Source organism: Dermacentor variabilis, chromosome 5, assembly GCF_050947875.1.
Source record: "Dermacentor variabilis isolate Ectoservices chromosome 5, ASM5094787v1, whole genome shotgun sequence".
NCBI classification, from domain to species: Eukaryota; Metazoa; Arthropoda; class Arachnida; order Ixodida; family Ixodidae; genus Dermacentor; species Dermacentor variabilis.
Genome location: NC_134572.1, coordinates 174,316,239 through 174,341,347, shown reverse-complemented (window position 1 = coordinate 174,341,347; position 25,109 = coordinate 174,316,239). Strand labels below are relative to the sequence as shown.

The window sequence follows — 25,109 nt, the reverse complement described above, 5'->3', positions numbered from 1 at the left end:
CGTAAGCAGGCGGACGAGCGCGGCAATGATTTCATCTTGCGCACGGCCCTATGAGAAGGAAAAATATTTTTTAGTAGGTCAGTGAGCGGGCGGGTGGTGTCCGGAAAGTTATTGATGAAGTGACGGATATAAAAGCATACTCCAACAAAGCATCTGGCATCTGCTGTGGATGATGGTACGAGAAGGCTTTGGACGGCGCCAATCTTGTCTCAGATCAAGCTACAGAACAGGTATTCAGCTTTAACTCAGGAAGAGGACCTTAGTGTTGAAGCAATGAACGACAATCTTGTGGGCATCATTAAGGAGTGTGCAATGGAAGTCGGTGGTAACTCCGTTAGGCAGGATACCAGCAAACTATCGCAGGAGACGAAAGATCTGATCAAGAAACGCCAATGTATGAAAGCATCTAACCCTACAGCTAGAATAGAACTGGCACAACTTTCGAAGTTAATCAACAAGCGTAAGACAGCTGACATAAGGAAGTATAATATGGATAGAATTGAACATGCTCTCAGGAGCGGAGGAAGCCTAAAAACAGTGAAGAAGAAACTAGAAAATGGCAAGAATCAGACGTATGCGTTAAGAGACAAGGCCGGCAATATCATTACTAATATGGATGAGATAGTTCAAGTGGCTGAGGAGTTCTATAGAGATTTATACAGCATCAGTGGCACCCACGACGATAATGGAAGAGAAAATAGTCTAGAGGAATTCGAAATCCCGAAGGTAACGCCGGAAGAAGTAAAGAAAGCCTTAGGAGATATGCAAAGGGGGAACGCAGCTGGGGAGGATCAGGTAACAGCAGATTTGTTGAAGGATGGTGGACAGATTGTTCTAGAGAAACTGGCCACCCTGTATACGCAATGCCTCATGACCTCGAGCGTACCGGAATCTTGGAAGAACGCTAACATAATCCTAATCCATAAGAAAGGGGACGCCAAAGACTTGAAAAATTATAGACCGATCAGGTTACTGTCCGTTGCCTACAAACTATTTACTAAGGTAATTGCAAATAGAATCAGGAACACCTTAGACTTCTGTCAACCAAAGGACAGGCAGGATTCCGTAAAGGCTACTCAACAATAGACCATATTCACACTATCAATCAAGTGATAGAGAAATGTGCAGAATATAACCAACCCTTATATATAGCTTTCATTGATTACGAGAAAGCGTTTGATTCAGTCGAAACCTCAGCAGTCATGAAGGCATTACGGAATCAGGGTGTAGATGAGCCATATGTAAAAATACTGGAAGATATCTATAGCGGCTCCACAGCCACCGTAGTCCTCCATAAAGCAAGCAACAAAATCTCAATAAAGAAAGGCGTCAGGCAGGGAGATACGATATCTGCAATGCTATTAACAGCGTGTTTACAGGAGGTATTCAGAGACCTCGATTGGGAAGAATTGGGGATAAAAGTTAATGGAGAATACCTTAGTAACTTGCGATTCGCTGATGATATTGCCTTGCTTAGTAACTCAGGGGACCAATTGCAATGCATGCTCACTGATCTGGAGAGGCAAAGCAGAAGAGTGGGTCTAAAAATTAATATGCAGAAAACTAAAGTAATGCTTAACAGTCTCGGGAAGAGAACAGCAATTTACAATAGGCAGCGAGGCACTGGAACTCGTAAGGGAATACATCTACTTAGGGCAGGTAGTGACGGCGGATCCGGATCATGAGACGGAAATAATCAGAAGAATAAGAATGGGCTGGAGTGCGTTTGGCAGGCATTCCCAAATCATGAACAGCAGGTTGCCGTTATCCCTCAAGAGAAAAATATATAATAGCTGTGTCTTACCAGTACTCACCTACGGGGCAGAAACCTGGAGGCTTACGAAAAGGGTTCTACTCAAATTGAGGACGACACAACGAGCTATGGAAAGAAGAATGATAGGTGTAACGTTAAGGGATAAGAAAAGAGCAGATTGGGTGTGAGAACAAACGCGAGTTAATGACATCTTAGTTGAAATCAAGAAAAACAAATGGGCATGGGCAGGACATGTAATGAGGAGGGAAGATAACCGATGGTCATTAAGGGTTACGGACTGGATCCCAAGGGAAGGGAAGCGTAGCAGGGGACGGCAGAAAGTTAGGTGGGCGGATGAGATTAAGAAGTTTGCAGGGACGGCATGGCCACAATTAGTACATGACCGGGGTTGTTGGAGAAGTATGGGAGAGGCCTTTGCCCTGCAGTGGGCGTAACCAGGCTGATGATGATGATGATGATGAATCTTGTCTCGGTCGGCTTGAACTCCTGCGGCACTGACAAAACGGCCGATAAGGGTAACGTCCTAAGTGGCATTTGGACGAGTGGAGTTGCAGGTCGGCACGTCGGAAAACAGCGAGAATGGCCGACAGACGCGTAAAATGAGTCAGAAATGTGGGCGAAAAAACCACCACGTCGTCTAAGTAACACAGACAAGTGGACCACTTATATCCGCGAAGTATAGAGTCCAGCGTTCGGTCGAAGGTTGCCGGGGCATTAAAAATGCCTAACGGCACAAGCTTGAATTGATAAAGCCCGTCCGGTGTTACGAAGGCAGCCTTTTCGTGGTCCATGTCATCTACATAGATCTGGCAATATCCAGAGCGAAGGTCTATTGAAAAGAGGTACTTGGCTCCATCCAAGGCGTCATCAATACGTGGTACCCGTTAGATGTCTTGCGAATTATCTCATTCAGATGTCGGTAATCGACGCAAAAGCGCCAGCTACCATCCTTCTTCTTAAAAAGGACAACTGGGGTGCCTACGGACTAGACGAGTGTAGGATAAATCCTTTAGTCAACATTTTGTCCACCTCACGCGTTCTACATGTGAAATACGGTACGGACGTCGACGCATGATATTGGTGTCTCCGATACATATATGGTGAGTGAGACTGATGTCTGGCCCAAGGGACGGCCATTAGAATAAAAAAATGTCGCAATAAGACTTCGAGAGGCGGCGATGTCAGCAGCCTGCGTAGGAAGAAGGTCAGGTGAGATCATCTTGCTGAGTTCGTCTGATGCAGGGTTAGACCAGTCGAAATAACCTGCGTAGGACCGTGGAACTTCCGCATCTAATATAGATATCTCGCAATCAATAAGCGAGGTATAAGCCAGCGTCCTGCCCCTCGGGATAACCTACGCACACGTATTAAGAAGAGGGAATGTGGTTCGGTTGTTTGCAACAGGGAGTAGGGTGTGCGGAAGTGCGACATTTCTTTCAAGCATTACGTGAGTACTCGTGCAAAACGCGTAGACGCAGTCAGGAACAGGTGTAAATGAGTTCACAGTAACGTACTTGATAGATTGCGGTGGCAGGAGGATGTGATCAAGGGATAAATGGGCGTTCTGTCTCTTGTGGAATGTCACAGCTCTGGGGCAGTTGCAGTTGAATCACACTGGACGCGCAGTCAGAGAGGGCGCAATGAGGTGATAAGAATTCTAATCCTAGTATAATGTCGTGAGGGCACTGGTCCAAGACTTCAAACAAAAATTGGAGGACGCTTAAGCTTCGCCTCCAAGAGTGTAACGCGACAGCGTTCCCGTCGACCCGCCAAGGGGTGTAAGACAATGCGCTACGGCGCAGCAATCACTTAAGAGGCGCCCCGCATCGGACCTCGCACCCACTAATCACGCGGTGAGCGTCGAGCAACGCAGCGTTCGGCGCGGCAACGAAACGTGCGCCTGAGCAAGCGGAACGAACCAAAGAACTCGGTGTCTCGGAGGGAGAAACGATCTACGCGGGCCAAACGTGACAGCCGGGCCGCGACGCGCCTCCGCACCGGTTCCGCACAGCCCCAATGCGCGCGTGGCGCGCCAGCTGTCGGGGCAGCGCCGTACATTGCGAGGAGGGGTTCTTCTGTGTTTGCCGCAAGATGGCTCTGCGTGTGCGGAAAGCGCAGAAGAAATATAGCACAAACGTACTTCGCTACGCGTTTAACTGCGACTTCTGTAACTTACATGCTCATAATTACCGATATACACAGCAGTATAGCTTTCTACGGCACGTTTTTAAGGCAACACCGCATTCACTAGAAGCGTTTTTATCCCACTTTGAACGATCGAACTCATTGCTGAGTGGTAGCCTCTCCGTCTCACACTCCGGAGACCCTGGTTCGATTCCCACCTAACCCATCTTGCAAGTTGTTTTATTTATGAGTTGCTTTCCGGGATTTTTCGCTCGCGGCCAACGCCGCCGACGCCGACAGTGGGTTTTCTGCGACACGAGCTCCTTAACGCTGTCGCGTTAGAAGAGTAGTAAAGTACCCCGTGATGCTGACGCGAGCAGTGCATATTCTGAGCATGGTGAGCATTCCTCCATGGGCGGCTCGGGCGGTTCGTGATGGGGCAGGCGTGTGTGCTTTGTCCAGGCGGTGGCGCAATTGTGCACTCATCACAGATAACTGCACAACACTGCAGTTATCTGTTATGATAACTGAAAGCCCGAATGTTTAGGCCATCGACTACAACGTCAATCAAGGTTTGTCTGGTCGGTAAAGGGAGTAGGCGATTTCCAGGTCAGATCGTCAGTGCAGTATTACCTCCGGGAGCTGCAACAGTTGGTTTTCCGAAGAAGAGCGTCGGAGGTTCGTTGGCGACGGCGGGGGACGAGCCTGAGGCGATAGGGACGATGGCCGGTGAGCTGGTGGTGAACTGGACGGCTGACAGCGGGATGAGGGTGAAAAACGGTTCTATGCAGCAGTCGCGCCGGTGTTGGCCGGTTGCTGGTCAATGAAGGCTGGGAACGGCGTGGGCTCAGTCCGGAACACCAGTGACCATAGGTAGGTAGTGGCAGCTAAAAAGCGATACGGCTGCGGCAATGGCGGGAAATGTGACCGATTCGACGGTAGGCAAATCAGATTGTTCAATCATCTACAGTTCGCCCTTTGCCACCACTGGCAAGGCAAAGGATAACATCGATCAGAGAGTTGTATAGCTGGAGTAGAGGCAGGCGAATGAACTCGAACATTTTGGAATTCTTCGGGGACTGTTGCTTGGACAAGTGGTATCGCGGGCAAGCTGTTGGGATCACCGACGCGTGAGCAAAGGATGGCAGGTGACATTGCTGCAGTTTTGCGCCGCACAATTCGTGCCACGTCTTCTGAAGTCGAAAGTCGCTGCCATCTGCTGCCCTCGCATGAGGAAGCCGCAGTTGTGTTCGGCAAGCGGGTGAACGACGTTGCAATGGGGCGTCTCGCTGCCTGGTCGAAGCTTTCGCATTCCTTGATAATATTGTTACGTGTAGAAGGACACAGACGCAAAAGGCTATTTACGCGCTATTTACACTGGCCTGGAGCCAGAGCGCCAGGCCCACATTTTCTCGCGCCAAGGGCACAGACCCACTTCGTCGTCGTTCCCGCGGCGGCTCGTCTCTCGGGTATCTACCGATAATATCATAATAATATCACAGATTCTCGCGCAATTCTTGCACATTAACAAGTTGAAAGCATCGTCAGCGATGCCTCTCAAAACATGGATAACCTTGTCTGACACGCGCATATCACTGTCAGCCTTGCGGTACAGAGCAAGCACGTCCTGGATGTAAGTGACTAATGATTCCGTGGAGGTTTCCGCACGAGTCACTAGGTCTGTGTTAGTGGCGTTCTTCGGCTCTAACGGATGGCCAAACAAGTGCTTGAGCTTGTGTTTGTAAGTTTTCCAGTTCGTAAGTTCATCTTCGTTGTTGCCAAGCCACATCCTCACCATGCCTTGGAAGTATAACATCAGGTTGGCCTACATTACGGTTGCAAGCATCCCATCTGTTGTGGGTACTCGCACGCTCATAAATGGCGATCCAGCACTCTAAAAACAGTTTACACCCTTTGGGTTCTATTTTGTCCCCAAAGAATAATCGTCATCTCTTTTGGCCGCATTTCCTTTCTTTAACGCTGCGAGCCCGGTACTTCCTAGTCACGAACGGCTTGCGTGTTAAAAGCTTGGCATATCATTCTGACAGGAAAGTAGCGAGCGCCGAATTTTCAAGCGATGAAACCCAAGCAAGGCAGATGACCAATATTGTTTGGGGACAAGGTAAGCCCCAAAGGGTGTAAACTTTTTTTAGAGTGAATCGTCCACGTCGACGTTGTCAGTGCCGCAGAACGTTCGCTCAACTTTCGGACACGCCAGGACAACGGTTGGGATAGACGCCGCAGGCGCAGGCCCCTGCTCCTCCGTCATGATGTGAATACCGAGACGACGATCACTGCAGAGTCCTGTAGTCACTTTTTGGCTACCCAGCACCTCCACCAAAATGCCACCGAGCAGAATTAGTGAATAGCAGGTGTATTTACAAGTATACACAAGGTGCAGCAACACTGCATTCTCAAGATGGCTGCCCAAACCAGCCGCACGCTCTTTTAGACAACTCGCCTTTGTTCATAGTCACAATATGTCCCACTGCTCCATAACAATTTCGACACAAGTTGGCGAGAGGTCCACTAACGCGGCACATACCCATTTCGTTCATGGCGGAGCTTGCCAAAGTACTGGCGGGAAAAGCGTTCATTGATGAGCGTCCCATACCCATTGCATCTGTGGTGCAGCCTGCTAATGCGCCGGGTTGTTGTCCTTGAGGAACCCTTGTAACGTGGGTTTTATTTTGATTAGCATCGAAGAAATGTAAGCGATGTTTTTCGTCGTTATAAACTGGCACATTTGTAGTGGCGCGTACCTAGTTAGCCAAGGTGGCGTCACAGACGTTCAGTGAAGAACGGTGCGCACCTACTGGCGCATATACAATTGAGGGTATACCCTGTTGCCCGAGTTGACTTCACAGAGGTTCAATGAAAATCAGCGCAAACTAGGTGGAAAAAAACAGCAATCTGAGTTGGCTTTAAAGAAATTCTAAATGCCGTGCTAACCAGTACCGCATGTACAGTTACCCATGTCAGCTTGAATGAGGTTTGTTGAAGAATGACCCGTATATACAAATTGTGACATACTCAGTGGCCTAAGTTGTTCCGATGGTTGGTTTCGGATCCTGTTACCTAGGCACAGCAACCCGATGCGCTAACCATTCGAGCGCGCACTATCATGTGACCCAGGCAGGAAAACGGTTAAATACATAGATAGATAGATAGATAGATAGATAGATAGATAGATAGATAGATAGATAGATAGATAGATAGATAGATAGATAGATAGATAGATAGATAGATAGATAGATAGATAGATAGATAGATAGATAGATAGATAGACAGACAGACAGACAGACAGACAGACAGACAGACAGACAGACAGACAGACAGACAGACAGACAGACAGACCCGTATATACAAATTGTGACATAGTCAGTGGCCTAAGTTGTTTCGATGGTTGGTTTCGGATCCTGTCACTTAGGCGCAGCAACCCGATGCGCTAGCCATTCGAGCGCAGACTATCATGTGACCCAGGCAGGAAAACCAGGCGGGAAAACGGTTAAATACAAACATAGATAGATAGATAGATAGATAGATAGATAGATAGATAGATAGATAGATAGATAGATAGATAGATAGATAGATAGATAGATAGATAGATAGATAGATAGATAGATAGATAGATAGATAGATAGATAGATAGATAGATAGATAGATAGCCCCGGAATGTGCGTGAAGTGCCCCTAGAATCCCAACCCATTGATAAATAAGCGATACAGAAATGATATCATAATGAAGGAAATAAGAAAGCCATCTTTCTCTCTCTCTCTCTCTCTGTCTCTTCATGCGACCAGAATATACAAGGAGTGGGCTGGAGACGAAAAAGCCATGCCAATTGAGGACGTTGGTAAGCCGTACGACATACCTATTACTTTATTCGGATACCTCCAATACGCGAAGGCGTCACAGAAGGGAGGGAGTGATGACGAAAGATCAAAAGTTACATGATGAAGTCACAGCGTACAATATTCATCGATGGCGGCTTTAAATGAAGAAATATTTATGCCATTGGCGATGGGAGGTGATCCATCTGTCCCCATCAGCCGCATTCTTCGGGATGAACGAGTACAAAGAAACAATTTAGTTTTACGAAAAGCAGCGCCTACTTTCGTACTGTGGCCTGTATGGGTCGACGCACATGAGGGCTCACTTAAAGGGAAGCTGAAACACTTTTCGAAAAAAAATGAATTCTCTGCGGCATTCTACAGTTTTGAGTCCCCTGAACACGAATATCTGGTTCAAAAAGGGCGGAAACAAACGCAAGCGGCTGTTTTTCCAAGAAAACGCGCACCAGCGCCTCAGGGCATCGCGCGAACGCCGCTGTTGCCCGTGATTGGTCGGGGCCGCTGTGACGTCGTTGGCGGTAGTCGCCGGTCGGCGCCGCCGCATGTCTCCGTTTCAGAGCGTAGCACCATTCCTATCTCTCTGGTAGCACGCGGTTCTGCTGTTCTGGCTTCATAGCTGAGTTGCAAGATGGAACGTTCTCGCTGTCTCCGACAGCTTGTATTGTCCCCGTACATGTTTGAACCTACAGCTGATACGGAAAACGATGGCGGCAACAGAGTCAACGACGATATTGAGTGTGCCAACAGCGAGAGCGATGTGTGCACCTTCTCGCGCGCTGGAAATCTTAGCTGGTACGTATGTTTTTTTTTTTTTTTTCATGTAGCTGCACGTTGCAATGACGGGAGAAAAAATGCGCTAAAGTGTCACTGGGAACATGCTGCTGGAAGAATGCCGAAGCACTAACTTCTCATTAGATTTACACGGGTGCAATTCCGCGATGTCAAGCACCTTGCCGCTGCTTGTCTTAAGTCCCGTGGTTTTTTCAGCGTTGATACACGATCGCGAACATAAGTGCCGCGTTTCAAAGCGCGCACATGCAGTGCTGTGAGGTACAGTCATGGAAGTTGCTTATCATACACATCCAGAGATGACTAGAGGTATTATATGTGCAATATTCATACTATGGTTCGACGACTTTGCGAGTATGGCTCGATCAAGAATCGGTATGCGTGCTCCATGCTAGTGTTGACATAAAGATATTAGGCAGTTTTAGCACCGCCGTGTGGTAAACACGATAACTGAACCGTACGTCGAATGTCACTAGGCAAGCCTACACTCCATTTGATACCTCAGGTGCATCGCTGTGGAAGCTACGCTCGAAGTCCGGTCACCAAAATTTCTTACGGCGCGCGTTTCCGTCTATGCTTCGCAGCGTGCCAGCGGCGTTTGCTCGCGCGAGCATGCACGTGAAGCTGCCGCGACGGGCTGCAATTAAAAAATACCGAAAAGAAAATTTTTTTAAAAGAACGTGTTAGCAGCCGTATAAGTACACGGATGGTTTCTATGGGTAAATTCTTTTTTTTTTTATTCGGAACTGAGCTTATATATGGAAAGCTTTCTGAAAAATCGGGTCAAGAAACACCGAACTTTTTCTAAGTGCGAACGCAGCCACTGCAAGAAGTATCTCAAGCCTCCACAGCGTTGCACCTGATGTATGAAACGGAGTATAGCAACGCTAACTTATCTCTCCTCACCGCACGTACCCACTGCGCTGCAAGCTTTCTTTTCCTTCGGGAATTTGTGAAACACCACATCGTCTCGTCCGCCTGTGTTCGCGCAGCCGAATGCTGCACAGAACGAGGGCATGTTGGGCGCCCTTGGCTGTAGGCACTCACGCAGCACAGAAGGAAAGAACAGTTTACGAAAATCGCAAAACAAACGTGAGCGGCGGCGGCGGCAGATCTCTCGTAGCGTCGTTCAGTAAAGCGCAGGACGGAAAGAGGCATGCCCAGCGCATGTCAGCACGCCGGTCCGCAGCTCGGTTGGCTCGGTCTCCGCCCATGACGTCACTCTCACCGGTTCTCTCCTCTGCCAACGTCCTCACCCGGCGCTCCGAGAAGCGATGGGGGCGTGTCCGCGCGGGTGATTTAGAAAGCGATTTCCGCCCGTCATATTAACAAAACGAAAAAAAATTTCGGAACCGTAAATTATTAGGTCTGTTCTTCCCAATCCCAGCAATTCATAGAAATTGAAAACCGTTTCAGCTTCCCTTTAAGCAGTTCGTTTCTTAGCCCTGCATTATGATAGATTTTGTGAAATGTCTATAAACGACAGGTTTCGCAGCGTAGCAGATGGTTAGGAAGGTATAGGGACGCATTTATTGACGACACACTTGAGAAACAAGAATATTTACATAATATAAAGCGCCTAATAAATATCTGTAGATATTCAATTTCGTCAATAAAATACTCGTGACTTCGATCCCACACCACACATATTTATTCCAACTGAGAGCGTAAAGCGGTTTATAGTGTTACTATAACTGATGATGCTGGTCTCGAAAAGTTGTGACGTATATAACGTAACATTCTAATAGCGTTAATGACTAGATCATTAAGGAGCGATTTTCACAAAGGATTAGCTCCTATCTGTACTTTTAGATATTTAATTGAAGTTACTCCATCTAGCAAAGAATTGCCAATGTTCTAAATATGAGGGTTAGATGGAGCTGCTTTCCGATTGATTGTCGATTGAGCCGCATTGATTTGCATTGGTTAGGAATAAGGTGTAACAGCCAGACGTCGCGCCAGTTTCTAATCGCGTCAGACGGATGTTGAGAAATATTGGAGTCGGAAGTATTTGCACAGCGGGTTATACACTAGTCAGCGTTTAACCTAATAGATGACTGAACAAAATTAGGCAAGTCGTTATTATACATTTAAACGAAAGGAGTCTCGACAACAAATTCTTGCGAAACATCGAAGCAAACTGAACAACAATAAGAATCGCAGTCGTCAGCAGTTACGTATTTTTTTATGTTAACAAGTACGTTTCAACCCAAGCTAAAATGTCAGGGTGGACATCTGATTGGCTTTGTCTAAAACGAAGTACACATAGCTGGTAACAGAGAATGTCAAGACTTTTGAGAAAATCAAGAGATATGCATTCGATTAGGGATCCATTGTCAACAGTGTAGAAAACATTAGTAAAAAAAATTAACGGCGTTTAAAAAAATACTTTGGAAGCCATGCGGTTTTGATTTATAGTTATTTATCTGTGATTTAAAAGCCTAAACTTACACTTTAAACACGTAAACTTGTTGATGGGTGCCAGCGTCAGCCCTTTAGCCCAGTTCACTAGTTCACTAGTTCTGTCTTCAGAATGCATTTTGTATAGATTCAGTAGCCCCCCCCCCCCCGTTCCCTTTAACGAACATCAAGATAAACAGCCGCGGTCTGCACCACGTTTCTCTGCGAAGACGATCCTCTTCAGCGCGACGCTTCTTTCGAGCCTGGGTGTCCTCGACGCTGAGAGCACGTTTTGGAGCCATCTTTCTGGCGCGTGTTTATGTGCTCCTTCTGCATACGTGGCCAGCACGCTGTTGAGACGCCAGCTCCAAGCGTTCCGTTCAGGCTGCGGACGATTGTAATGTTTACACTATCCCAGCCCACCACCGGCATTTTAGTCGCATATGAAAGCAAGCAGATCACTTGCCGTACGCGCAAACCATGAAACATTGCAGCGGTGGTGCCAGTCGTGATGCGCGAGTGCGAGCGCTCTCTGGTAGTGTGCAAGAAACAAAGAAGCACACGCATGCAAGACCTAGCGTGCATGTATTCATGGATGAATGCTATGAGCGTCAACCAGCTTTTGTTGTCATAATTCCTAATGTGCTACCTATGCTTTGTAATGTAAGACCAGAAAGGCGAGCGCCATCTGGGCGTGTTGCAAGAAACCCAGTGGCACGTACGGCAAGACCATCGCAGCAGTAGCAGCGCCCGGAATGTCGGGAAAGCTTTGCTTTAAAACATTTTTTCGCATTAATGTGCAATTGAAGTAGCACATTCACTTGTGCATTGGTTTTTGGTGATGGCCTTCCACCCGCTAAGAAAAGCGAAACGTTAACGTTCTGTGCCAGACGCGCCTGCCTGTATTAGAACATTATCGATCCTTGTAGTCAATTCTGTCTGTTACTTGTGTTATCGCCAAACATTTTGTAATCCTACTGCATGCGTGACACGCATAGTACAACGTGTGCTAGTACCAATAAACGCGTTGGGATTCTAGATGAGTCGAATATAAATAGACGGCACATCTGACACGCAGATCAGATTCCGCTATTGTTCTGTCTTAAGGTTACTTGTATTTATGAACACAGGTTCCCGTATGAACACAGGTATGAACACAGGTTATGAACACAGGTTATGAACACAGGTTATGAACACAGTTTTGTGACTCGCTGATGGTCTGCTTCTTCCACGTCACAACAACTTGGTATCTGGTAGAGGTACTTCACCGTTCATATAGTGGAGACATTCGTCACGCCGTAAAACAAGTCCATACCATGAAGACATCGTCCCGAACCATCGAGCTAGCCAGACGCTACATAACTTCCGGAAACCTGGACTTCTGCCCGAGAATGAATGAATGAAACCACGTTTATTCCACATTAAAATGCGCCGAAGACGCTGCGGTGGAAAGAGGAGGGGTGTTATTGCAAAAGGGGGAAGGGTAAGGCTGCCTCCGTTTTATTAATGAACGTCCTGGAGGCAGCTAAGTGGGGGCCGCATGACGCTTGTGGCAGTGGCGGAGCCGATCGCCGATGGCGGGTGCTGCAGGGTCCTGGAGGAACAGCAGCAGTGCTCGCCAGAGCTCGATGGCATGGTCCGGAGACGTGGTATCCGGGCATTCCGAAGTCCGAAGAGAAGAAGGCCAGGGTACCCGCTGTATGGTGGCCAGGGCACGAAGCCTTGGTGCGATGTAGTGGGGGCACTCCCAACAAATGTGGTTGAGATCAGCACGACATGTGCACATGGAACAAACCCACTTACGGGTGGTGGTTTGCCACTCTTGTCGAAACGGTTCAACAAGTGAGGAGTAAGGAGGGTGCTTGTCTGGATTCTCCGAAGCAAGACTGACTCTCGCCGTGTGAATACCTTCGGTGGAAGTGACGGTATAGAGAGTGGATTGCCCACTGCTGCGAGGTAGGCGGCACGTCGTTGTTTGGTCGCATGCTTGTCTGCCATTGGGTCTGCTACCTCAGGTGTGGTAGCTAGGAGAGGATAAGGATTATCGGAGGCTCTGGCTAGCGCGGTAGAGAGATGAGCGCGCCAGTCTATGAACCTTCTCGTTTCCAGGAATACCACAGTGCGCAGGGACCCAGTGAATGGTAACATCGTGACCGCATTCCCGGAGCAGGCGTGCCTGGTGCCGGATCTTCTGCAGTACGGGATCTCTGTAAATAACATTAGCACATGCCCGATGGGTAGCCTAGGAATCTGTGTACCAAGGCCAAGGAAAAGTCAGCAGCCACGATGAGAGCCGAAGTGTCGCCATCAGCAGCGATCGTACTTCAACAAACCGTGGAGCTTCATTAGAAGAGCCCGATACCTGGTTTGAGACGTTCGAGATATATCGAAATTCAAGGAATATAAACATGAGCACAAGCTGCGGTACGTCTTCTTTTATTTGGCAGACGTCAACAGGACGTGGATCGAAAATCAAGGCTCCTCTCTGACAACATGCGATCTGTTCAGCAGGAACTTCTTAAAGACCTGCACGAGCGTCATCAGAAGAGAAAGGTTCGAACTTCTGCCCAATGGAAACGTCGGCATCCACAAGGAAGAAAGTTTTTCACCATGCCAACCTCAGCATAACCAAAGAAACGAAGGCTTGTTTTCTGATGCGTGGCGTGAAACAAGAACTCTTCGCCGAAACGGTGAGCAACCTCGAAGACCGTAGCAAATATTTTTTCTCAAAGGCCACGATGATTAAGAAGACGATACAAACGCGCACCCGACAATACGATCGACGCACATTTCCAGACTATGCACAAGTTCAAGCACTCTGCTCTGACAGTCTGTGGAAGATGCTAGGACCAGTCTTGCGCTGATAACTATGAAGGGTGTATCCAGCGTCGCAGCGACAGGTTGCTTCCATTGCTGACATCGTCCGCGAAGAAATGCAGCAGTCGCAGAGAGTTCCTTAATTCCGGCAACCTTAGCCGTAAGTGATGAGGTATCCAACCGTCGCGCGCCATCAGGTTCCGTCTCAACGACGACGCCAGGGTCCCGTCACGCCGCTGTTGCGTTACCAGCCGCCGCCGCCGCCATACCGCCCGCCTGTCAGCCCGGTGAAGGCTTGCTTGCGCTTCAGTCGCCTATCGCCGCAAGCCGCACCGAGCGCAGAGCGCCCGCCATTCATGGCCGTGCTTACGTCACGAGGAGCGGTCGCGAGCGTCTACCTGTGTTCGGCTACCGCACAAACATGACGCTGGCTCGAAGCGAAGCCGAGCGCGAGGCCCCTAGGCTACAGCGGCAGTTTTTTATGTGTGTGTGGTTTTTGTGATCACTACAAGAGTTATCCAGTACCCGCAGTGATATTTGTTGAACGCAGCAAGTCGCTGTACCCTTCGTGACTTCTTCAGCACGTGCGATCGCCAACGGAAACAGACGGATGTGTGCTTTGTTTACGCGAGGATTGGAATGAATGAAGCCGCCGATATCGTGTTTTGGGCCGCTTTTGCCTGTGCATTACGAACGCGAATGCCGTCGCATATACGTGCATTCTAAGCATGACAAATGTTTGGTACACACCAAAATGAAAAGACTGCGGTTGCCAACCTCAGCGTATTAAGTTTGTAAGTGTTGTGTATGCGCGTTCCATCGCTGCGAATATCATACGCGTATGTTTGGGCAGTGCTGGTTTGTGTTTAAGAAATGATGATAGGATCTGTAGCGATGAGATTTATTATCGTGTCATCGCAGTAATTCGTAACGGGCAGCATGTGTCTTGCTTAGTGTGAGCTGTTTTGCGAACTGCAATGTGCATTGGTGACCGCGAACACGTACAAAACGTTCGAGTGCTAAAGTTCTTACTTTTACGAAAGTGTAAGTGTACTGTGATGTGTAATTGAAATGTGTCGCAGTGGTGCTAGGCGTAGAAGTGTTCGTTTTATGCAACGTGCGTATGCTCTGAAGGGAACCGCGCATAAGCGTGGCTGGTCGAGCTTTGGTTCCAGCTTGTCTGCCTCATTCACGTATATTTTTCTTTTTGCAGAAGTTTTTTCTGTACTACGAAGCTATTTCTAATTGGTGAGGAGAATGTGGGGAGCAGCCTAAAAGTTACATGCGTACATAAGCGCTGTAGTGAAATGTGGAAACACGTATAGCATTGTTGTCATAAACGCAAACTTCGTGCACTCTTCATTTTTGTCCTGTGCGAATTGGTGTTAAGAGCAGCAATCCTGAGTTGGATTTCTAGATTACGCGAAGTATAGTGTTATATTGGGGGATGTGAGCGCCTTGCATACGAAAGGACTTAAACTGCTTGTTTGTTGCTGGTGTCCGAGTACGCACTCTGTTAGTATGAGTGTACCACACATTCTTTTTCTGTCACTTGCATGCGGTTCTCACTTGTCACTTGTAAGCTGTGCAGAAGCGTCGCTGGTCGCTTGTGCATGCCCTTATGCATCGCGATATAAGTATTGTATCAAGCCACATTTCCTTGCTTTGTACACGTGTCGTTTCTTTACAGAGTTTTCTCTGTACATTTTACATTTTATGAAGAGGGGAGGCTAGGGAACAGCTTACAGCTTATATTACTGCTCCACGTATCGCAATTATTTTATGCTAAGCGTCGTGTGCTGTAATATAAGCTATGCAGTTGCACTGCATGCAATTTTTTGAGGATGTGACGACCCGGCAAAGCACCTTCTCTGCCTCTGCCCAACCTTTCGCACTCAGCAATGTGCTCTACGAGCTATATTCCATCTCAGTAGTTCCTCGAAGCACTCTGAAAGCTGCAGGGCTCCTTAGCCATCGTTTTCATACGTGCGCCACTGTTGGTGAAGCGACCAAAGAAATGTTTTTTTGTATTGTAAGTATAGGCTGCTTTTCCAAGAATTTCACTGCAGGCCTTCGCTTCATCGACAGGCTTTCAGAGCAGTTCAATGCAGTCTCCTTAGCCAGCTTTACTAAGAGCGAACGCCCTGATGAATATTCACACGTGCCGCACGGTTCGCTCAACGTCTATTTGGCGATTGCTCACCACCGTCATCACGTACCATACTAGAGCGGAGTAGTAAATTAATAATGCAGTGAATGATTAGGCCTTCTTAGTGTTCCGCATTGTCAACACATCACCAGCGCTGTCACCAGCGCTCGGCGCTGCCTCTGTAATCCTAGCAGCGTCAAAAAAAAAACAGCTGATCTCAATAATATTGTGACACGGTGACGAAGATGATGCTTTAATCATCTTCGGAAGAAGATGATGTTCTGGGTTTCGCGCGCTGGCTACCATCTTGTCAGCTGATATAATTATTATAAATATTCTGTAAATGTTTTTTTCTTTCTTTTTATGCGAGGGTAAATGCCTCAGGGCATACAGGGGTATGGGATGGGGGTGAATAAGGATGATTAAATGAATGAAAAAAGATTTGCTGACTTATTGAAGTCCAAGAGGGATCGATAATGCGGTCCCTGCGTCCAAGCAGCGTAATCTCTCGGATTATGCGGCATGAGTCCCGCTGCTGCGAGGTGCCGAAGCCTCGTCGGTTTCAGTGCAGGGCAAACCCACAGCAGGTGGTGGATGTCAGCTTCAGCATTTCGCGATTTGCAGAGTGGACACTCAGGACGAGGATATAACGGGCGAAAGTGCGACCACTTCCTAGTCACGGCAGGAGTGAGGGCAACCCCGACCCGGATCCTCCGAAGCGCAACCTCCTCTGCACGGGTAAGACCGCGGGGAAGATTTACCGCACACGGAGGTATGAGAGCACGTGTGCGGCGCCAGAGGTGCTCCTTTCTTGTTAAAAGGAGGGTGGCATCATCTAGGTGAAAGAGTTGAGGCAGTGACGGTGGAGAGGTCGCTAGACGGGTCGCAGAATCCGCTCGGCTTTGGAAGCTGAGAAGGTCGCGTGGGATCTACTCGACAGATATTGGCTGCGGGATGCGTTCCGCCAGAAGATGGATCTGTTGGCATATGTCAGGGCTGCGACTGACGCGTCGCAGAAGCCGCGTCGCCTGGAGGGCATCAGTGCGGATGACGATTCGGGCCGTGGGGACCATGGGAAAGACGGCCACAGAGCACAACGCTTCTCGGACAGCAAGGAGCTCAGCACAAAAGGAGGAAGGAGTTTTTTTTATTTGAAACCGGGTCGTCTTATTAAGGGCAGGTGTGCATGGGCAATAAATTGCAGTGGTTGTTTCACAGTCGTGAATGCTTGCATCAACGTAAAGGACAACGGAGCCAAGCGGCAGGTGGGCATCTTGAGCAATAATTCGGTCACGAAGCGACGCCGCCGCGTGAGTTGATGTCGGGCGATGTATATCAGTTGGCTTGTTATCACTCAGCTGTGCAATACTCCAGGGAGGAAGAACTGGCGATGGTGGTGGTAGAAGCGAGTTCGAGAAAGCGTAAGCCCTGAGAGCACACGTTGCGTGTGAAAGGCTGCCCTTAAGCCTGCGAGCATCACGTCGCTGCTGCACCAGCTCATCTAATGTGTTGAGCTGTGCAGTTTCTTTAACAGCCGCGATCGCTGTGATGCGGGGAAGGCAAGTGATGACCCTCATTGCCTCGCGATTAACAGCCTCAAGGCGATGCCATTGTGCCCTCGGTAAATGCTGAAATTGGGCTCGATAAACAAGGCGTGGATGCACTACCGCCTTCACCAATTGTCCCGCAACATATGAGCTGGCGCCGCCCATTTTAGGAGCAATGCGCCTAATCAGACCCAACGTCTGAATTGCCTGCTTTTTAGCGATGGAGAGCCAAGCAGTTCCGGTTCCCGACTCGTGTACCATCAGACCCAGAATTTTTATAGTTGAACATTGTTGAAGAGGGGTTCCGGATAGATGAAGACGGATGGGTGTTGCAGAGAGTTTACGCCGGCCCCAGCGATTGGCGACTGACATGTAAGCAGATTTGCTGACGGAAAGCCTAAGGCCGACCGAAGAAGCGTAAGTCGCCAAGATATCTAAAGCTGATTGAAGGGCAGCGGCTTGAGTCTGCAGGTCGTGATGAGTGCTCCATACCGTGATATCATCAGCGTACAACAAGAACTTTATGTCGGGTACATTGTGTAAGCGCCATGCAAGCGGGATGAAAGCAATATTGAATAATGTGGGTGACAATACAGATCCCTGGGGTACGCCACGAAGAGGGACAAATGAGCCGCCGGCGTCACCACAGAAGCGAATCGCAAAATGTCGGTCTTCAAGGAAAGATTTGACAAAATTCCGTGCTCTAGGGGGAACATGCAGCATGTCAATTGAAGCCAAGATGGCAGCATGACTGATGTTATCATACGCCTTTTCGATGTCCATAGCGAGGACAGTACGGACACTGTGGCTACGAGTTGATGATAAAACCGAGGATGCCAAGGCAGCCAGCCCATCTTCAGTACCTATGGGTGGACGGAAACCAATTTGAGCAGGGTGGTAGAAACCGTGGTGCTCTAGCCACCACGACAGTCATGTGGCTAGCCTTTTCTCAGCAAGCTTGCAGAACGTTGACGTTAGGGAAATGGGTCGGAAGTTGCCAAGGTCAGTCGGCGGCTTGCTTGGTTTCGCAATCGGGATCACAATAGCTGATTTGCAGCCTGGAGGGACAACGCCATCTAGCCATACCTTGTTAATGGTGTCGAGGAGTTGAGGCAGGACAGCGGAACTCAGGTTCTTGTAGGCCTCATAAGTAATAGAGTCTGGACCGGGTGCTGTCTTGCGACTGGTACCATCTATCGCTGCAAGCAACTCAGGCATGGTGAAAGAGCTTGCAATCCCCTCGGAGTCTGCTGTAGATGGTAACCTGTCGATATGTGCCGGAATGCTTGCCAAGGAAGCACCATTGGCTGTTTGAGGCAACACGTCGTACAGCGGGAAAAACTTCCGGGTTGCTTCTCGGGCGAAATCATCCGGCGACAAGCCAGCAGCGAAGCAGGCTGTGGCTGCCACGTCTGGACGGCTGCAACCGTGTTCCATGGCACGGAACGTTCGCCAGAGAAAAGCATTCGATGTCTTTGGATGAAAACCGCTCATACCACGTATGCCAGTGCCTCCGCGAGAGGTCGCGTTCATATCTGCGGACCTTAGTAGTAAGTAAATTCAGTCTTGTACGTGCTTGTGCAGAAGTGGGGTCTCGGGATGCTGCCAGCTCAGCTTGTCTGCGAGCAGCCACAAGTTGAGCAGGCCGATATCCGGTGCCGGTCGATCGATGTCTACCCAGCTGATGGTTGTAGCTTCATTGAGCGCGCTTTGTATGCGGTCAACAAGTAGTGGTGACGAGTCCACAGAGGTAGCGAAAGTCCACAGACGGAGCGAAAGGTGTCCCAGTTGAGCACAGAACACTTCTGGTGCAATCGGCGGGCCTGCGACGGATGAAGGCCGATGATGATAGGGTGGTGGTCACTACCCCAGCAGTCGGGCTCCATGTGCCAAGTGGGAGTGCCGGGATCCGACCACCACGTAAGATCTGGTGCGTATGTTGTACGTCGAGCTTGAGGCACAGCCCGCGTTGCTGAATCCGGATGGTTCAGTAGCACAAACAACGCATCCGCGAAGGCGTCCCGCACACGCCTACCTCGAGGGCTAGAAGTAGAGTACCCCCAATCTGGGTGAGGGACGTTGAAATCACCACCAACTAAAATAGGACACGCTGGGTATTGGCGACGGACATTCACTAACCAGCCCAGATTAATTCGTGAAGAAGAGCCACCGGCTGGTCTTATGTAGTATGACACTACCACAACAGTTGCCTTGGGTAACTTCACAGCTACTGCAACTACCTCCTGATATGAGTTACACCAGTTTTCAAGAGAAAAGCAGACCTGAGGATAGCGCGTATCAACATACACTGCCGCCTTTCCTGGAGGGGCAGCTGTGTGCACGCGACGGTCACTCATCGAAGGACACACGTATCCACTGAACCCCGGAATGGAAGGCAAGGCGTTGGTCTCCTGTAGTAACAGGCCCCACACCTGCAGCTTGTTCATACGTAGACGAGATTTAAGCTCCCCCACTTTCGTGGAGCGCCCTCACAGTTCCACTGAAGCACGCCACAAACACCTGTGTCCGCCATTTTGATTACGAGTCCAGGCGTTGTAAAATCACAGATGTCAGGTTCGATAACTGGCTGGCCATAAACCGCAAAAGGGATGTTGTAGGGTTATCCGGCAACGGAGCTGAAGACCTGGTAGACTCTGCGACCGATACAGCAGGGCGCGACAGAGACGATGATGCAGCGGAATCGATACTGGTAGTGGTGTGAGATTCCACTGCACGTCGCCGACGCGCAAGTAATTCACGGTGCTGTCGGAGCTTGGATACCTCCGCTAAAAGGCGGGAATTTTGATTGTCAACTGCTGCCATATCATCACGCGGATGTTCCGGCCCACTCTGCTTCTGTGTAACCAGCGGGCGACGGCGGTCTTTGCGAACTTTGTCACTGTAATCTGTTGGGAATGGGGTGCCAGCGGGTCGGGCTCTGGCCAGTCGTCGTCATCCCACTGGAGCGCAGCAAGCCTGTTAGATGTCGGCACTGGTTGTGTTGCAGCATACTAAGGCCATTGCTTATGAATCCCGCGACGAACCTTCTGAGTGGCCTTTTGCCTTGCGGGACAAGTTGGAGAAGTGATCTCGTGGTCGTCGGTCTTGCAGAGTACGCATCGGTAAGTCACTGCGCCAGCTAGTACAGCTTCATCTGGCGCTGTAAATGGACAGGACCGGCGCATGTGGCCCGGTCGGTAACAGTTGTAACAATACACGACACTGGGTTTATATGGCCGAGGTCGTAGAATGCAGCCATAGTAGTACAGGCGGGCTGGGGGAGTTGGTGGGCCCTGCAAGGTGACGATGCAAGAGCGCCCCTTTTCCATGTAACGCGCTTGAATGACACGGTGAGTAGGACAGTAGAGCTCACGCTGGAGAGAAGTCTGGTCCTCGCCATCGTCAACGTTGTAAACGACACAGCGCTGTAAATCCGAACCCTCTACCAGGTACACCTGGCCCGGCACGGTGACTTCGCTTGTTATCGAGAGCCGCTGAAGCGTTTGCAAGCGCTCGACAGCATACAATGTCGGGAGCCACACAGCGATGGTATTTGACTTCTTCCTGGCCGTGAAGCCGCGGAAGCCTGTGGTGCCAAGACAAGCGTCTAGGTTCACCTGAATAATCCTGGTCGGAATCTCCGTGAGGCTTGTGGGGGCCAGAGCTTTAATGGTTGCTTTATAGCAAACTGAGCCTGGTGTCGACGCAACTGGGTGGTCAGTCGTTAGACAGGAACGTTTGCCTTGGCAGCCGCTGTTGGCCGAACACGGATCTGGTGCAGATTGCTCCGAATGACGCTTCTGAGAACCACGGGGGGCCGACGGCACAGATGGTAGAGCAGAAGACAAGTCCATAGGGGTACTCGGTTCGTCATGCACAACTGGCGCCCCATTCCTGATCGGTGTCTGGGTAGCCATCGCCGGGCTACGCCCTGAGGGCAGATCACTCACGGTCTGATGTGCATTTTGGGAAGGTGATGGGTGGGCTGTAGCCGAAGGACTTGGAGCAGGAACCAGGAGCTGGGATCCAGGCTCAGGTGTCAATTGTGCGGCCGGTAATGCCGTCGTGACGAGCGGCACCGGCGAATCTACCGCCGCCAGCGCGACACCGGAGGCACTAGGCCTAGTCCCGGTGTACCATTCAGCTGCAGGGCCGATGGAGTGACATTCGCTCAATGTCATAAAACCAGACGGCGCATGAGCGTCCGGAGCGTCCTCAGATGTCTTGGGGTCCAGTTTCTTGATGTATGGAACGTATTTACGCGCAAGGCGAGATTTTCCACAGGAGCGGTGAGCAGCCACCTTAGCATGGAAACTTCGTCGTCTTCACTTCCTCTATTCTGTAAATGCATGTCTTACTCTTTTTAACCCCGTAACATTTTTGGTGGAGGTTGCGGGATCATTATCAAGACGGATTTACGCAGCGGGCGCTCCTTGGCTGCATCTACAATGCCAGCTCAAGGCGAGGATGCTTCGGGCCCGTGGGCACCCACGCCCACCGTCATTCTAGCCCAACCCCGCGACCCAGGAACCTTTTCTGGCACCGACGACATTGATGTTGAAGACTGGCTTCAACTATATGAGCGTGTGAGCGCCAGGAACCACTGGGACCAGACCATCATGCTCGCGAATCGGATATTTTACTTTGTGGGCACGGCACGCGTCTGGTTTCAGACCCACGAGGAAGAACTTACCAGCTGGGGCACTTGTAAACAGAAAGTCAAAGATTTGTTTGGCAAGCCAGTTGGACGTCAACGCGCCGCCCAAAAAGACCTCGCTTCGCGTGCCCAGAAGTGCACATAATCCTATCTCACACACATCCAGGACGTGCTCGCTCTGTGCCGCAAAGTGGATCCGAAGATGTCCGAACCTGATAAGGTTGCACATGTCATTAAGGGCATAGCAGATGATGCCTTCCATCTACTCGTCTTCAAGAATTATTCCACTGTGCAAGCCATCATTACCGAAATGCCGGCGGTTTGAAGAAGCCAAGAGTCGCCGCATTGCCCAGCCATTTCCCCACCTTCCCAACACGGCTGCTACGTCCACCTGCGAAGACCTCCGCAGACCTCCCACACACAATCGCTCTGATGACACCCTCCATGTCATCCGACGTGAAATATAAGCCGCATCTCCTGTCACGACCCCAACCCATGGCCCCGACAATTGCCAGGCGACCGTCTCATTGATACAGTCCGTCGTGCGCCAAGAATTGGCCAACGTTGGCTTGACCAACGTCTGCTCAGTTAATCAGCCTGACTACACTCCGTCCAGCACTGTCATACGCACCCGCAGCCTGAATGCCCCAACGCGGTATCGCAACCCGGCGGAATGGCGTACTCCAGACGACAGGTCTATGTGCTTCACTTGTGGCCGTATCGGCCATATTTCACGTCACTGCCGGTCTTCATGGAATTCGACCCCCTGGTCCTACCACCCATCCCACGGCCCTCATGCTGCTCCCCGGATCACCCCGCAAACGCAGCCAGCAAATTCTGGCGACACTTCTCGTCCTACCTGCTCTAGCCGCTCTCCTTCGCCACGTCGCCGCTTCTCCCTATCACCCCCATCTCGCCCATCACCGTCCCCTAGTTCCTTCCGGCATACCATTCCGGAAAACTAACGGGTGCAGCACCTCGAGGTGATGATCCCAAACTAACCCGACGCAAAAATCCTCTTTTGACCTAGCCCACACATCGGAACCTAAATTAACTAAACGTAGATGGTGTACCTGTCACGGCTCTGATGGACATTGGCGCGCACGTATCCGTGATGAATGCTCAGCTTCGGAATCGTCTCAAGAAAGTCCTCACTCCTGCCCCTTCGCCTGTGCTCCAAGTCACCGACGGTGGAACACCAGCCGTCATTGGCATGTGTCCGGCTCGCGTGAGTGTCGCCGGACACCATACTTCTGTTTTCTTTTATGTACTAGAGCACTGCCCTCACAACCTCATCCTGAGCCTTGACTTTCTGTCGACACATTCCGCTTTGATAGACTGTTCTGCTGGTGTTGTGCAACTCGCTCTACCTGCTACTATTGACCTTCCCGATACTGCTCCGATACGGCTATATTCCACAGAGCATATTCGCCTCCCTCACCGTGCCGTTACCTACATAGGTGTCTCCGCCTTTCCACCTGTCCCAGACGGTGACTACATCGTATCTCCTAATGCGGATGTCCTGCTCTCGCATAACGTCGCTTTCCCTCACACCGTCATTACCGTTTCGGACAACACATCCTGCCTTCCGCTTGTGAACTTTGGAATCTGTGCATAAGTACTCCCTCGCGGAATATCCCTGGCGCAAATAACGCCAGCCAGAGACTACCACATTTCGGCTTTAACTAGTGACAGCTCCTCGTGTTCAACGTTTGCTTCACCCCCTGTCCCTTCAGACTTGAATGCCCTAACAAAAATCATTGCTCCCGACCTTCCTCTCCAGCGTGCTCAAGAACTACGTTGCCTCCTTGCCTCATACTGGGACATATTCAACCATAGAGAACGCCCTCTAGGGCAAACATCTGTCGTAAAACATCCAATAAACACTGGTGATGCGAGCGTGATCCATCGGCGACCCTACCGCGTCTTGCCTACTGAGCGACATATCATCCAACACGAAGTTGACAAGATGTTGTGACGAGACATCATCGAACCTTCTTGCAGCCCGTGGGCATACCCTGTTGTACTAGTTAAAAAAAAGGACAACAGTTGGCGATTTTGCATCGATTACCGATACCTCAACAAGGTAAAAAAGAAATAATTCTATCCACTACCACGCATCGGCGATGCCCTGGATTGCCTCCATGGAGCAAAATCTTTTTCGTCCATCGACCTTCGCTCCGGCTCCTGGCAACTTGCCGTCGATGACATGGACAGCGAGAAGACAGCTTTTATTTATTTATTTATTTATTTATTTATTTATTTATTTGTTTATTTATTTATTTTCAATACTGCCAGTCCCATCAGGAACCATAGCAGGTGGACATACAAAGATGAAATACATGGTAATAAACGTGCAGAGGCAAATTGCGTGTCAATAAGCGAAACAAGGAAAGTAAAGGAACAAGGTAAAAATACATAGAAAAACAAATATGGATATCACTTTTCTAGGTGACATGCGCAGCAATACAGAGAATACAGCATGAAAAGGACAGCAAACGGGAATAAAAATAGTAAACACCTTAATGATAATCAGCATGGCTTACAAGACTTGCACAGCATGTTAAGTGAATAAGATCGCGTTACTGATTGCTTGATATTGATTCTAACCATGATGTGAACTGAGATAAGGAGTCTGCAGAAATGACTGAAGGATCGAGGCGATTCCATTCCTTTATCACGAGGGGGAAATAAGAGTACATGAATGTGTCATTATGGCATGAATATTCTGTTAAAGCGTGTACATGTTTATGTCTCGATGATCATGACTGCGAAAAACATATGCATTTCGTGAAGTCTATGTTATAATAGTTGTGAATCAAGTTAAATGAAAATTTGAGCCGTGCTTGCTTCGCTCTTGATGAGAGCGTCGCTAAACCCGATATAGCCGCAAGGTTAGCGGGTGAATCTGTGCGCTTATACTTGTTGTAAATAAACCGCAGCGCTTCTCGCTGTACTTTTTCCAGTTTCATTATGTTAGTTACTGAGTGGGAAAACC

The 25,109-nt window shown here is 49.4% G+C and overlaps 1 protein-coding gene across 1 annotated transcript in view; it reads left to right on the top strand.

Annotated features, from left to right (window-relative positions):
• Window positions 1-7,704: 7,704 nt before the first annotated feature.
• The window catches only part of LOC142582036 (uncharacterized), a 104,743-nt gene continuing 87,338 nt past the window's right edge, over window positions 7,705-25,109 (top strand). The window contains exon 1 of the mRNA XM_075691457.1: window positions 7,705-7,754. Coding sequence (XP_075547572.1) covers window positions 7,736-7,754 — 19 coding nt within the window. The 5' untranslated portion in view covers window positions 7,705-7,735. The remainder of the gene's footprint in view (window positions 7,755-25,109) is intronic.